Raw genomic sequence first — 16,688 nt, forward strand, 5'->3', positions numbered from 1 at the left:
ACAAAATTCTTTTCTCAAACAAGTTTTTCTCATTCATTTTAGATGCAAATGGAGAAAGGTTAAACTTAAAATACATATGTGGTTACATTTCCATTTCTTAGTGATCAGGTAGCTAAATCAATTATCGGGCCAGACAGATTCAGTAATAAAAATGGAAGGATAGAAGCGAGAATTCATCATGGTTTTTCTCAGCTCCTTCTTCCAATATTCAGATTTTCAAGAGTATGTTAAAGATTTGATGATATGCTAACTTTGAATTACAGGGAAAGATTTCCATTTCCGTCATGTTATATAATATGCTAAAACCGATATTTATGATTTTAAAGAGGAAGACCTGAATTCAAATTCTACCTAATAATTATTGGCTATATAAATGTAGACAAGTCATTTAAAACTCTATGAGTTTCAGTTTTCTTGTGTGTAAATCTGAATATGCGAATGATTTGTTTGTAATTTGTAATCAATGTTTGTAGTTCCTGATATGGAAACTCCCTACACCAATTACACATGTAATATAACTCATCCCAAGACATAAAATAAGTCCAATCAAATTTCCCAAGGAACACAGAGTCAAACTGCTAGAAGGAAGAAGGGCAGAATTTGAAATATGTATAGTCTAGCACTCTACTTCTTTATATAGTCACTTGTGTTAAGGGCTAATAATATTTATTATTACTGTCTCCCAATTTGAATTGTTCTAAGCCTCAAATCAAATGATGTATGTAAGGTGCTTTGCAAATTTTAAAGGATTATTCAAATGAACCATTGGATAAATTTCATGATCTTCATCTTCATTCAAGGATCAGATGGGTTGCTGATTCTCCCTTCTCTGAAGTCTCATTTTTAGTGTTTTCTACACTGCTTAGTTTAGTCTCTCCTTAGTCTCCTTCATATCCTCCCTTGTATTATATTCATCTATATACAAGCTTTATCCTTCCATGAGAATGTTAGTTTTCAGAGGGCAGGTTTTGTCACTATCTTGTACCTAATAGTACCTAATAATAATTAAGTCCTTAATAAATGTTTGTTCAGTTTAATTGAATCTTCCTCTAGCCAGAGGTTTCATTTAGAAAAAGAAAAAAAAGAATAGACTCATTTGATTCTAGCATTCTAACATTCTTATAAGTAAAGTTAGTTACTAATAAAGGCCATTTTTATAATTTAATTGAAAAAACATCATTCCTGACAGTGAGGAAAAACTACAGATTTTTTTAAATGTAATCAATATTCTCATTTTTTTTTCAATAAACTCCTTCCTAGAATAGGTCTGTCATCTCTCAGATCATCTCTTATGAGTCTTAAGTCATGTGCCTGTAATTTGACTTTTGGTTTTTCCACAGAAACACAGAGAATCCCAAAAGTCTATTCAAGTTTGAGGTGAGGGGCCAGACCACAGGAACTTTTTAATCTTGAACTTGAACAGACTTCTGGACACCTCAAGGTTTTCTTGTCATAGTCCCAGTAGGTGGGACCAAAAATCAGGTTTTTTCATCCAAACTAAAATAAATTTCCAATGGATGATTCAAAACAACCCTCTTTTAGTCACAATCCTATTTCTCTCAAAGTTAAATTTTCCTTCACATCTCCTACTTTGTCCCAACTACAACCTCACAATACTTGCCATTGATATACATCCTATAGAAGAGGAAACATAAGGGGCAACCTCATAGGAGTTTTGTCTTCCAAAGGCATGTTTCACTCACCATAGGACAGTGTTTTCATTTCAGTTTCTAAAAAGACCCACTCCCTCAGAGAAAGGTTCTGCAGACCAGCTTTTGCTCTGTATGCTACACAGAGAAACTGAAGGCAAAGAGATAAGTTTACCAGATACTGTAATGAATCTGGCAATGAACTTGGTAGGGACTGGGCTTGGAGGGGAGGAGCTCCCCAAGGTTGTTTTTATAGGTGAGGACCTGTGATTTCATTGGTGCAAGGAAATTCTGGTAAAAACCACTTTCTATCAATAAAGACCCCCGATTTTCCATGACCAATAGTGTCAGAGAAGAGGGTGCTAACCTGAGGACCATGACTTTTTTTTTTTTGGATAACTGTCAGTATGTAACAGATTTCCTTTGTCATCTTAAGTATTTTTTATGCATTTAAAAATATTGTTCAGAGGCAACTGGATGGCACAGTGAATAGAATGCAGTCTCTGGAGTGCGGAGGATCTGAATTCAAATCTGGCCTCAGACATTTCCTAGCTGTGCAACTCTGAGAAAGATACTTAATTATTGCCTTATTACCTCCAAAAATTGAAAAACAAAAAAAAAAATGACATTATTCCAAAAACAAATCTATGGACTTCTAAGAGGATCTATATATGAAAAGGATAAACAATCCTGTCTTAGAGAGGACATTGAGAGGTTGAATGATTTGTACAAGCAATGTGTACTAGAGTCAGAATTTGAATTTGGCTCTTTTTGATTCTAAGGCTGACTCTCCATCTACTATATTATGTGGTCCCACTCTTGCACAGAAAAATACTAAAAAGATCTCAAGTTTGCATATCATATATATATATATGCATATATGTGTGTCTTTGTCTATGCAAATATATGCATGTGTATGATAATATGAACTGTGTGCATGCATATATACACACTTGTATTTGTATCTATACATACACACCTATATGTCTATACAAACATGTACAAACTGTATATGTATGTATAATACACCTGTGTATGTACACATATGTGTATGTTTTTATATATGTGTGTGTATGTATATATGCCTTTCTTCCCCAGGTTAATGACCTTCCTGGACTCTTTCTCCCTTTTTAATGTTTATTTTACACTGGTATTACTTGTATCAGAATGCTGGGAAGCATGTGGGAAAGGTACACAATGTTTCACCTCCCGGATGATTTCCAATGTAGCAGCTAGGTGGTGCCATAGTGCTCAAAGCCCTGTACCTGGAGTCAGGTAACCTCATGTTCTTGAGTCAAATCTAACCTCAGACACTTCCCAACTGTGTGACTCTGGGCAAGAGCCTTAACCCTGTTTGTCTCAGTTTCCTCATCTGTAAAATGAAATGGAGAAGGAAACAGCAAAATCACTCCAAAATCTTTGCCAAGAAAAGTCCAAATAGGGTTCGAAAGACCCTACTGAATACAACTGAAATAAATGAACAACAATAACAAGTCACTTCTCAAATCAGTTTTCCAGGCTCGATGTTTAGTTCTTTCAAAGTTTCCTTATACGACCAATCTCAAGGGCTTTCACCATCCTGGTCCCCTTCCTCTGGACACTATCCTGTTATCACTTGCCTCCTCAAATGTGCTCCCTTAAATTACGCAATTGAGTTCTCCTGTAGTCTCAGCTGTGAGCACTTCAGGTAGAGACACTAAGGCTTTATTCCATTGCTGCCAATCTAGAGACTGAGTGTCCCAACCTCCCTTCGAGACTCCATCCATATCCCTGCTGCTATTTTGACTGCTCTAGTGGTGGCTGTGGAGGAACGGGGATCCCTTAATTAGTTATTTTTAAAACATCACAAATTCTCCTGTAAGCACAGAGAAATAAATGAAGGTACTGAGAGAATAGGCATTTTCAGGTTTACTCAAATTAATAAGCACTCTATGCTTACAAAACAACATATAACAACTCAATTGGAAAACCAATATACAGATGCTACATTTCTCTTAAATATAGTCTATATATATATATATATGTACACATAGAGATAGATATAATAGATATATAAATAACCAAACATACATATCATAGGAACTTATGGATCATTTACCTTTAAGAGGCGACTCATTCTTTCTTCATTGTCTTCCAAGTGCCGCAAACTTGGGGGGATATACCAGAAGCAGACATTTGTGTGCTGAGGCTAAATGGAAAAACAAACAAATAAGACTTTGTCTCATGATTAATATTTAAAGCAGGTTAGTACCAATGACTGCTAAATCAGTGTTTTTTGATCTATGCTTTATGAGATATTCACTGACCAATGGTATATTAACAATTAAATTATTTAATGAATAGATGACAGGATATATTATAATATAGGCTGTCTGTAATAAAATGGGAGATCCAGGAATTGTGACATATCTACAATCCCCATTACTGGGAAGGTGAAAGCTAGTGGATCTCTTGAACTCAGGAATTCTAACCGCAGTGGGTTGTAGTGATTAGGTGTCTGCACTAAGATACAAGCCTCTCAGAACTGGGGAGGGGATACCAGTTTGCTTAGGAAAAGGACAAACTGATCCAAGCCTGAAATGTTTCTGACAATCAGTAGTAGAAATGGACCCTGCACTTTCACTTAGGTGAGATTGAGAAATACAGTCTTTTAAAAAATATCAGGAGATATCATCAATCCAATAGCATACTTTTATGGCTTCAACCTATAAATATAGTATGGGGAGTTAATGTGAGATACCTATGTTGAGGAATGGACTTGCATGTTTGTTATGGCCCACTTAGCCAGGAAAAACATTATTCTAGAATTAATGGGATGGGAAGGGGGAGGAATTAGAAAACCAGCCCCAAAATAAAATGTCATGTAGTTGAATATGGAGGTCATAAAATTAATACTTGTTATCAGTAAATGTTTGATTTGTATCCCTATTTTATATACTTAAATACCTGAGGCTGTGTAAAATTTCTCAGGCCAAAAGGGAGAGCAAGTAGAAAAAGTTTAAGAAGCTCTGGTTTATAAGACCTATTGATTCATTTCCACATTTCTCTCCATGTGTGTCCCTCTCTCTTTGTCCTTACTGCCATCATTCTAGACCCTATCATAGCTTGCCTGAATTCTTGTAAGAACTGCTCTCTTTCTCCCAATCTCTCCCCTATCCAATCCATCCTCACACAGGTAAAAAAAATGATATTCCAAAGACACAGGGATGGCCATGTCACTGCCTTGATCAAAAACCATTTAATGATATTGTTTTCTAAGAAATGATGAGCAGGCTGATTTCAGAAAAACCCAGAAAGACTTACATGAACTGACGCTGAGTGAAGGGAGCAGAATTAGGAGAACATTGTACACAGTAACAATAAGATTAGGTGATGATCAACTGTAATGGACTTGGCTCTTTTCAACAATGAGGTGATTCAAGGCAATTCCAATAGACTTGGGATGGAAAGTTCCCTCTGCATCCAGAGAGAGAACTGCGCAGACTGAATGTGGATCAAAGCATAATATTTTCACCTTTTTGTTGTTATTGTTTGTTTGCCTGTTTTTTTCTTTTTCTTCTTTTTTTCCCTTTTGATCAGATTTTTCTTGCTCAGCATGACAAATATAGAAATATGTTAGAAGAACTGCACATATTTAACCTATATTGAATGACTTGCTGTCTTGGGGAGAGGAGAGTTGGGGGAGGAAGAGAGAAAAATTTGGAACATAAAGTTTTGCAAAGATGAATGTTGAAAACTATCTTTACATGTATTTAGAAAGATAAATACCACTGGAAAAACAACAACAATAACAATATTTCATGATTCACTGTTGGCTCCAGGATAAAGCAGAAACACAAACCCCTCCATTTACCATCCTTTACAATCCAACTTTTCACTTACTTTTTCAGAATCAATTTTTATTATATACATATATATTTATATAACATATATATAACATATATATTATGTATATATACACACACATACACATTCCATCCAAAATGGACTTTGAATTGTTTCCCAATTCAATATACTATCTAAGAATATATATCTATACGGAGTAAGAGGGGATTAAAGTATAAGAAACCTGGAAAGATGGGAAGGGAGTGGTTTGTGAAAGGCTTTAAAAGCCAGACAGGTGTTATATTTGATAATATAATAGAAATAAAATATTATAAGAGGGCATATATGTGACATGATTGGGCCTGTGTTTTAGGAAAAGTGATTTGATAGCTGGGGGCAGCGTCGTTTAGAGGGGGAAGAGATTTGAGGGAGGGAGACCTCAAAGTCCAGCCATGAGGTGATGAAGGCATGTACCAGTGTGCTAACAGGGTCAGGTGGAGGAGGGGGTGCAGAATAAACAGAATCTAGCAACTGATTGTACATGGGGAAATGGAAAGAGTGAGGATTCCAAGATAAGTGAGATAATGGTTTTTGTAATTCCTGCATCTCATGACTGTCCCATTAAAGTGAGAATTCTGGAACATGGGAACTACCATGCCCTGCACTACTCCCTGGATATGATTACTGAAGACACCTGAAAGGTGCACCACAGACATTAGCAATTTATTATTTGGAAAAAAGTTACAATTATGTCAATCAGACTACAGCCATACCTTTCCATCAAACACCATTTCATATCCTTCTCTGTTTTTTATAAGGTTGTATAAATACTCTGCAAGCTCCAAACACTTGTCAATCTGTGCTTCAAATCCGATGGTCCCCTAAGAGAAGGAATATAAAGTTTATGATGGGAGAAAGGGAGCTCTTAGATATGGAAAAAATCCATGCAGGTTCAGAAGCCCAACTCCTACTTTTCTTTACAGCTTCTATAGCACTTTTCTCTCTGGAACCCCTGGAAACAGCTTAGCAATTGCATAAAATAGACAGTGTGATATGATGCAGAGAGTTCGATTTGGCAGCAAAGGATTGGAGTTTGAACTAGCTTTACAACTGACTAGCTGTGAACCCTTGGGCAAGTGGATTAGCCTTGCTGGACCTCAGTTTATTCATTTGTAGACTGAAGGAGCTGGAGTCTATGCTTTTAACATCTCTACCATATCTACATCTATAATCTTAATTCCAAGCAGCTTTGGTCTCCTACTGATTAACCCTAAGGCAGCACACTCTAGAGAACTGCTTTTAAAATGATTTTGTCTTCATCCCTTAACATTTATTGGGTGTCAGTGGAATGACTTAGAAAATAGTTGCTACCCATAACAGGAGCACTTAACGTTTTCTAACAATAATTAAACTGAGATGGATAACTCAAAGTGATAACTTTCCTGTTTATAGCTTAACTTTATGTGGTCTGTCTGGGAAAAGACACAGATTATATATCATTGTCTCTTAACAACTGAAACACAGTCTAAGCCGAAGGGCTGTGACATCTTATTTCCTGCAGAATGCTTCCTCATTCTCTCAGAGCCAGGGTGATAGTGGGGTCTAGTTTAGTTTTGTGGAGCACAGAATTTTACTCTTGCTCTGGCGTGCTCCGGTCTGCCTGGAGCCATGTTTCACTGACCTTACAGGAACCATCAGTGGTCCTGAATTCTTAGGATTAATTTAGAAGTTTGGGTCCACTTAGCATGGACCTTGGGATGGCCAAATGCTTCTCTTCCAAAATGGAGCTCTAGACCACTATGGAGTGGATGGGAACCTCCAAATCAGCTCTAGGATTGTAAACTGGTTATAACCAGGGCCAGGATGAGTCAGTTATTAAGGTAGAAGATTCAAATTAGTCCTGCTCCTGTTAATGACATTAATTAATTGTGTGACCCTGGGAAAATTAATAGTTTCCATGGGCCTACATTATTTATTTATTTATTTTGCTGAGGCAATTGGGGTTAAGTGACTTGCCCAGGGTCACACAGCTAGGAAGTGTTAAATGTCTGAAGCCAGATTTGAACTCAGGTCCTCCTGACTTCAGGGCTGGTGCTCTATCCACTGAGCCACCTAGCTGCCCCAGGCCTATATTTTCTTATCTATTAAGCAGGTTATACTTTACTTACTACATAGAAATGTTTGCTAAAATTGGGAAGCTTTGGAAGAAATCAATTAACTAACATTTATTAGACACCTACTTATGTCCTAGGCACTAAGATAGAAGGGAAATTGTCTCTATACTCAGAGAGCTAGAGTTAAATATGCAAACACACTAATATGAGAAATTGCTTTTGGTATACTCTTGTTTCTGATAAACTGTGGGAGATGATGTTCACATATGTTACACGACATATGACTTGTGTATTTTTCTACCATCATTTTTCAAAGTTCTAGAATTAGCATAAATTTTGAGCTAGGAGAGACCTCAGGGGTCTTCTAATTGAAATTTCTCATTTTGCAACTTAGAATAGTGAAGTCCCCAAATGAAAATGACTTGTTCAAAGTTTTGTGAGTAGTAAATGGCAAAGTCAGGATTAAAACTCAGATTCTTTGACTTCAAAGCCAGTGTACTTACTAGGACAACAATTCAAATAGAAAGCTAAACAGTATTGGGCCATTACAAAGATGCTGAAGGCACAATAGGAAAAATGATTATATAATTATTATATATGTATATATGCAATAATTATATAATCAGCCTACTTTTTATAAAAAAAAAAACAGTGGCAGATAGGACATAAGCTAATGGGGCATGTCATTGCCCTGGAGTTTTAGATATAGACCACAAAGATTAACTAAAGACCAATTCTTCTCAGTTCCTTCTAATGGAATAAATAGGTTCTTAGTCTTGAAATCTCCTTATGTATCCGGTTTGTCTGTCTTGCAAAAGGAATTCTTGGGACAGCTAGGTGGCACAGTGGATAGAACACTGGCCCTGGAGTCAGGAGGACCTGAGTTCAGATCATTCCTCAGACACCTGACAGCTGGGCAAAGTTGGGCAAGCCACTTAACCCAATTGCCTCCAAAAAAAGAAGGAAAAGAATTCTTATATATATGTACCATGAAGAACTGCAGGCAATGGATCACTCCTCTAATTCCTACTTCCCTGCAATAATTATGCATCTTTCTACTTTTTGTCTCTCCTGTCTCAATCACTTGTTTGGAGAGAAACATTTCCAGAAATTGGTTTCCTGGCCTAGAGAAAAGTACTATCAAGTACTCACTAGCTCCCTAATACTCGATTCAATGGAATCCTTAGTTATGGCACTTATAATTCCCTTTGTAAGTGGGAAGTAAGGGTTTTCTGAACAGAATATACATAATTACACAAGTGAACATACCAATTTGTGCTCAACACCAGACAAACATTGGTCTCTGAAACTTAACTGCAAGAAATCTGATAGTTATTCACAAAACCATAGAGCAGGAGGAAGACGAGAAATGCTGTGACTACCGTGGATCTTGGCCACTCAGCTGGTCCCCCCCAAAATTTGCTGAGTCCTAGAATTCTCTCATTTTTGCAGATAAAATTTCTGGGCTCCTGAAGCTAAGATACCTGTGATAGGAATTCTGCTAATGAAGTATTAAATTAATTGCAGAATACCTGTGACATGCCAGTAAAGTGACACTTCTTAAAGATAGGGTCTCTCTCATTTTCATATTTGACCCTACAGTGTCTAGCACAGTTGCCATGGATGGGGATAGGGATGGACCTGTGATTTTATTCATAAAAGGAACCCTAGATGAAAGGAACCTTGCTACCTCTGTAATTCCTCTGATAAAGCCCTCATTTCTCAAATATGTGGAGAACAGGATTAGGTTTATAAAAATACAGGTCATTCCCCAATTGATAAACGGTCAAAGTATGTGAATAGCTGTTTGTGGTCACATGAAAAATGCTCTAAATGATTTTTGGTTAGAGGAATGCAAATTGAAACATATTCTTAAGAAGTTTGCTTAGAGCAGAGTTGTGAAACGGGCTAGCATTCCCAAGTGAGACAACCAGATTAAAATGGAATTGAGAAATAATTTACAAAATATGTAAAAATACTATAGAACATAGATAATGTTAATCTGTGGTTTCCTAAGTCAATAAGCAGCTTGCAGGAATACTTATATATAGTTTAGTGTCCTCCTAAAACACTAAGACTTAAAGCCTAGGTTCATGTAGTCATGAGGTGGGGACTTGAAACCAGGTCTTTCTGATTTTGAAACCAGCCTTTCATTCCCCATGCTCTGCTGTCTCTTCACTGAGTATATCGGACTTTAAAAAGGCTTATTGATTAAGGGATTACATTATCATACATTGGAAGAATAAATTGCAAGATATAAATGTCATTTGTTGCATTCTAATTTTAAAATGCTAATGAATGAATGAAAAGAACATTTATTAAGTTCTTAATATGTGCAAAGCACTGTGCCAAGTGCTAGTTTCTGTTCTCATAGACTTCACATTCTGGTTTCTGAAGTTAAGCAAAGAACCCTCAATTTTTTTTAGTATCAACTTCTCTTGGGAAAGGAGTTGAATTTTCTGGGTTAACCTGAAGAATTCTAAACAGCATATAAACCTCCAACTTCCCATGTCCTATGGAAGAATTGGTTTAATTACTACTACTATAATAATAATAATAACAAATTAGAAACCTATATCAAGCACTTTGTAAACCATAAAGTGCTTTATGAATTTTAGCTGATATTTATTATTGTTATTTTGGATAAAAAATGGTCCTGTGAGTTTGTTGGTGTTAACAAACTCCCAGGTAAGGAAATTCCCTATGGTACCAATGCAGATTAACACCTTTTCTGCAGCAAAAACCATTGAGAGGTTAAGTGACTTGCTCTGAGTCTCACAGCCAGTATGCATCATCAGAAGAAAGCCTTGAACTCCATTTTTCATGGACAGCTTTCATGTACTATGGTCTGTTGCCAGTCCATTATTTTTACATATGTCAAAAAAAAAAAACTGATTCATTTAAGAGATCCAAGTGGAAATAGTTATAATCTAGATATCAAGATACATCCTTTAATGAACCTCAACTCATCTCCTGGAAAACTCTAAAAACATTTGGCTGGAAGCAATTCTGCAGCTGGGCTGTATCTGCTCCCTCATTTTCTTTTCATGTTTCTTGCTATTTTACAGCTGCCTAAATACAGGGTCTCTTGTTTTTATTTCAGGAGTCATCTGGTCAGGCTGTAGATGCCCACCTGATGTCCTTAGTGACTCCTGAACTAGCTGGGCCAGGCCTTGCTGTGAAGTTCCCTGCTGAAGAAATATCACCAGCTCACACGAAATATAACCAGCAGGGGCGGATACACTACTAGGGACATAAGACTCCATTTTCATGTAAATGTCTTTAGTGATCACCATAATCATAAAAACAACATGGAAAAAAGAGGAAAAAATCATGGTATCCTAAGTAAAACTGAGTAACCTCAGACAATATTTAGAGTTTTTGCTGAAAACTCAAGGACATTGGAATTCTTCAATTGGTTGTTTCTCTCTATTTTTTTTTAAAATAGCCTGATTGTTAGGCTATTTTTTAGAAAATTTATTTTTGCTTTTACAGTTTAGGTAATTTGAGAGATATCAATTTCCTTGACTAAGACTTTGAAACTTGCTCCAGCTTCTTTAGCCACACAGGATTTCTACCTGGGCTGTAGATGAGGGTAAAATATCCTGATTCAAATAGGTCATTTGAATTCCTGGTCTGTGTATATTTGAACTAGTTGTATACAATTCGGTTGTTACTGTGATATAGTGAATAAATGGTTAGACTTGGAATCAAGAAGAACTGGATTCAAATTCTACCTTTGATTCACAAATTCTGTATATGATCATCTCTGGCAAGTCCCTCAGTCTCTCAGTACCTCAAGTAACTAGTAATTTGCATCTAAAATGGGAGTATCCATTTAGGAAGTACTTCACAAAGATGAAATTACAAGTTCAGACCACCTACCTCTACCCCTAGAAAAGAAGTCCCTATGTCTAAGCAATAATAATAGCATGAAATTTAATTGCACAGAGCAGAGGAGTAGGTGGCTGAAGGTTCTCACAGCAATATTTTGCTTTGTTCACTGCTCTAGGCACACCCTGAGAAAATATAATACACTATTTTATAGCTATAAGAATAATTATATACCTCAAAAAATACTGCTTTGTTTAAGGTAATTGCAATCACTGCTTACAAAATGCAAAAATGGGGACCAGGTGGGCTGGTCAATGATTTGTCATGTTTAAGTCAGGAATCTGGCTAAAATAAAAACCATCTTTGGGCTTTTCTGGCCTGATTACATTTAAACATAATATTTATGCTGTTAGACAGCTACAATTAGGCCCAGTAAGTACTGCACAGTTTCAGCTCTAGAGTCAAACTTTCAGAGAGACAAGTGATTCTCTTACAGTTAAAGTCCCAAAAGGTAAAGAGAAAAACAGTACAGAAGACTGGCGATTAAGTACTTAGTGTTGTTTTTCTTTAAAAGCTCAGTTGCCCTTTCAATGCCACAAGTGAGCTTTTGTAGCATTTTCCCCTTGTTCTCCAAAGGTATAATTTATGGCCTTACATTAATCTATCCCAGTGTTCAATCACTAGGTAAAAAGAACAGATGAGAAAACAGAAGTACCTAAGGAACAGGGAGTTCTGTGTTACAAAGCAGAATGAATTCATTTTCTAAAGAGTTAGCAATAGATGCAATTTGTTATTTATTTTAAAAAATATACACACAAAGGTGATTATATTCTGCTACATGGAAGGTATACAAAAAATGCACATATACAATTCTTGAGGGAGGCATTTTCAACCTAGAAACTTAATTTATCACATGCAGTAATGTAGCTGATCAGCTCTGGTTTCTGTCTGTCTGTAGGGAACAACCCCAAATCTCACGCTAGCTTACCTTTGCCCTCCACATTAGCCATAATTTGAAAACATCAACATGGCGCCCACACTGTAAAGCCTTGTCTCCGGTATCATAAGACAAATCGTAGTGTTTATCTTGTTGAAAGAGGTAAGAAGCATGCATCTGGTTGCAGCTCTGCATCAACCCCTTAAAAAGAGAGGAAAAGAACAGAAATCCCATCAAATGTGCTAATACTTTTAACAGGGTATAATAATATCCTTGTTATTATTGGATATTGAATAATGAAATATTCAATGAAATAATGAATGAATAATGAAATAATAATGATTTAAAAATTCTGCTGTTGTGACAAGTGAGATAGCTTGTGACCTGGAAAATAAAGGTAGAAGGATTCAGGCTATGGGATTAAAAAGAAAAAAAACAGAACATTTTTTCTCAGCAGAAAGAACAGTCAATACATGAACACAATCAATTGTTGAATTAGTTTTATGTGTTACAAGTGACTCTATAGTCAAATGTTATTGGACTATAACTATAGATAAGTGTTAATTCTTTTATTCTCTCCTTAAGGATCAGGATAACAAGAAATCATAATCAGGAACTTAAGCCATGTGAAATACAAGTTTTTGTGAAATATGAGTTTATAGCTAGGAAGTAAAGGAGATACAGCACTGGATTTGGAGTCTGGAAGACCTGAGTTCAAATGTTACCTCAGGCAGTTACACTAGCTGTGTAATTTCTCTCCTTATCTATGAAAAAGGAGAACTAATAACACCTATTTAACAGCATTGTTGTCAAGTTCAACTGAGATATAAGCAAAGCATTTTGCAAACTTTAAAGCTGTACATAAATGCTTCTTCTTCTTCTCCTAATTCTTCTTCTTCTTCTTTTTCTCCTCCTCCTCCTCCTCCTCCTCTTCTTCCTCCTCCTCCTCCTCCTCCTCCTCCTCCTAATTCTTCTTCTTCTTTTTTTCTTCTTCTTCTGTTTCTGCTGCTGCTCCTTTTCTTTTTCTCATCTTAAAGGCATCTATCAGAAGTACTGGCTTTGTTGTAGTTCAAATGTTTCCAAATATATATATATATATATATAGTTCTTAGTTATGCTGATTCACTAGTCATATTTAAAATTTTTGATTTAGTAACAAATTAATCTTTATAAATAATCTAAAAACTGTGATTCTTCACATCCTCTTCCCCCTTTTCTACTTCTGCAGATGTGCATGGGAGTCACATAGTACTTAGGGTGCTTTTGTCCTGTGAGTAACTAATTCATCACCTAGTGGACATCTTAGCCAAGTTTTTTCTGGGACTAGATTTGAATTATCTCTTGCTTGGTTGAACCTGCATAAACTCATGTGAAGTGGTCAGAGCTTTCACCATGCCTTGGTGAACCAACACAGTAATATTTGAGTTAAAAATTAACATATGAGATCTACTTCTCTTGGGTTGAGTAAAGGATATAGTCAAAGAAACGTATGAAAGAAAAAGGGAGTTGGGCTAGCCTGTGGTGAGAGTGAGGGATTGATTACTGATGGATAGTCTGTGTGCTCTACTGGCAACTTCATGATGTTAAGAGAATAAAATAGACCCTTAGATCAAGGTGAACCCTTCATCGCAAACCTCTAGGAAGATGTAGCTTAGAGTCACCTAGGCTGGGCTGTGAACTGAGTGTTTCTAGTGAATACCCTCACTAATGAGAGACAGATCCATTGGAAAATGGGAGGATATGGAAATATTTTGACTTTTGTTTCAACCATGGTTCAACAAATGACTGTGGCTTTTTCTATTTTTTTTTTTTAATGTTCCCTTCTACACTTTCTCATAGAATGGTGATTTCAAAGACTAATTGATATACATTATCCAATATATTAAAAGTTAACAAAAGTAGACAATCTTGATAACCTTTTAGTAGAGTGGAAAACATCCTTAATAAATTGAATTACTCATTATAGTTATAATGAGATTTTGCCAGAAGTAAAGATCACACTTTTTCTTAGATTCTCCAACCTTATCATGCAAAATGGGTAGTGATGATAAGCTTTTGAATTGTCCCATAGAATAATGTGAGTCATGCTTTCTGGTTTTTTTTTTTTTTTAAATCACTGCCAATCTCTTCACTAGAAACTCTACCCAATGCTTTATAATTTGTCATGAATCCCAAGAGGTTTTTGTCCAATCTTTTTATACAAAGTCTTTTGGAGTATATTTTTCAAGAATCAAGAATAAGAATAGATAAGAATGGCCTTGAAAAGTGAAACTACTTATTCAAAAGTAGAAATGAAACTAGAACTTGGGCCATTTTTTAAAAACTAAACTCAAATACAATGGAACAAAAATTTGAATATAGACCCTTTAAGTCTCAATATGCAGGCTAAGAATAAGCCAGAATCCATTTTGTTCTTTAGACTCCATTTTGATTTGAAAATGATCATTTTTTTTTAGAATGGACAAAAAGAAATCATATGCAATAGTATAAAAATATGAAAACTGAATAACTGGGACCAAAAAGACAGCATCTTTGAGAAATAATGATAATAATACTTAGCAATGATACAACACTTTAAATTTTGCAAAGGGCTTTATAAATATTTTCATTTTATCCTCATAGCATTTTATAGATGAGGAAACTGAGGCAAATAAGATTAAGTAACTTGCCCATGGTCACATAATTAGTAAGGTTGGATTTAACTTCAGGAATTGTATAAGGTTCTCTTTGCTATGATACCTGGCTACCTATTTGGAGCCTATATAGAGAGGGAAAAATATTAATAACTACTATTTATAAAATGTTTTAAGTTTTTCATTTATTCAAAAAACATTAATTGCTCGTCTTCTCTGACTTCTGTGTGTCAGACATTGTTCTAGATGTTGAGTAAATTGTCCCTGCCCTCATGGAACTTGCCTTCTATTGAGGGAAATCAACATTTCCTTACAAAGTAAATACCAAGTTTTTGTGGGGCAGAATCACTAGTAAATGGAGGAGAATAGGTTTCATGTAGGAAGTGGCACTTAAATTGAGCCTTGAAAGAACCTACATCTATAGGTGTACTCTACAAAAAGCTTACTAAGCTAACTATATTACCTCTGACTCTCTGAATCTCAGAGAGATTCAAAAAATATTTTACAAAATTTCTTTTTGCTTTTTCCTATTAACTAGTTATTACAGAGAGCAATAAATACTGAATCAGAAAATCCTTTATCTGAATCATTCAGTTCAACCAATTCTAAATGCATTCACTGAGGAGTGAATGTGAAGCACAAATTCTTCACACTTGATAAAGTGATTTTCCTTAAGTGCAGTTCTGACCATGTTACTCTTCTGCTCCAGAAACTCCCCAGGCTCCCTATTATCTCTAGGATAAAATACAAAGATCACTGTTTGACATTTAAAAACTTTCCCAACATTTGTTTCCAGCTTTATCCATTTCTCTCGGTCTCTCACTCTCTGACGCAGTCATCCTCCTCTTGTAGTTCTTCACACCTAGCGTCCCATCTTCTGTCTCTTGGCTTTTTCACTACTTGTCCACATGGCCTGGGATGCTTGCCTTCTTTATTTCACTATCTTACATCTCCTAGGTTAGTCTCATTTTATTGTTGTTCAATCATTTCAGTTGTGTTTCTCTTTGTGAACCCATTTGGGGTTTTCTTGGCAGAGACACTGGAATGATTTGCCTCTTCTTTCCCCAGCTAATTTTACAGTTGGGGAAACTAAGGGAACCAGGGTTATGTGACTAGTTGTGATCACACAGCTAATAATTGTTAAGGTTGGATTTGAACTCATGAAGATGAATGCACTTAACTATAGACCCCAGTGCTCTGTGTACTATGATACCTCCTAGTAGTTTCTTTCAAGACTTATCTCAAATCCCTTTCTGAGTCTCCCTAGCAGCTGTTCTCTAAGGTTCCCTTCCATCTATTCTGTAAATATCTTATATGGACCAAGTCATTTACATGTTGTCTCCTCTAAGCAATTATGAGTCTTTTGAGGTGAAGAGCAGGGTTTTTGCCTTGCTTTATATTCATAGCAGCTAACATAGTACTGAATTTATGAAAAAATGTGTTTTGATTAATTTTTATCTGGAAAAATGAAACTGAACATTATAGAATTATAGTGAACAAAACTGACTTCTATAGAAAACATGAGAAAATATACTTCCTTTTCTTCTCCAAGGAGATGGGGAACTATGAAGGTACAACATTGCACAGACTTTCAGATTTATTTGACGTGTTGGTTAGTTTTGCTGAATTGCTTTTTTATTCTTTTTGGTTCAAGGAATGATTCGCTACTTAGGGAAGGGGAAAAAATTCAGAAATG

General features: G+C 35.9%; 1 protein-coding gene across 1 annotated transcript in view; it reads right to left on the reverse strand.

Moving 5' to 3' along the window:
- The window catches only part of GAD2 (glutamate decarboxylase 2), an 81,978-nt gene that overhangs the window by 13,841 nt on the left and 51,449 nt on the right, over positions 1 to 16,688 (reverse strand). The window contains exons 13-15 of the mRNA XM_003771856.2: positions 12,411 to 12,560; positions 6,248 to 6,355; positions 3,748 to 3,837 (exon numbers count right to left, since the gene is read on the reverse strand). Of these exons, the coding sequence (XP_003771904.1) occupies positions 3,748 to 3,837; positions 6,248 to 6,355; positions 12,411 to 12,560 (348 nt within the window). The remainder of the gene's footprint in view (positions 1 to 3,747; positions 3,838 to 6,247; positions 6,356 to 12,410; positions 12,561 to 16,688) is intronic.

This window comes from Sarcophilus harrisii, chromosome 5, assembly GCF_902635505.1.
Source record: "Sarcophilus harrisii chromosome 5, mSarHar1.11, whole genome shotgun sequence".
NCBI lineage: Eukaryota > Metazoa > Chordata > Mammalia > Dasyuromorphia > Dasyuridae > Sarcophilus > Sarcophilus harrisii.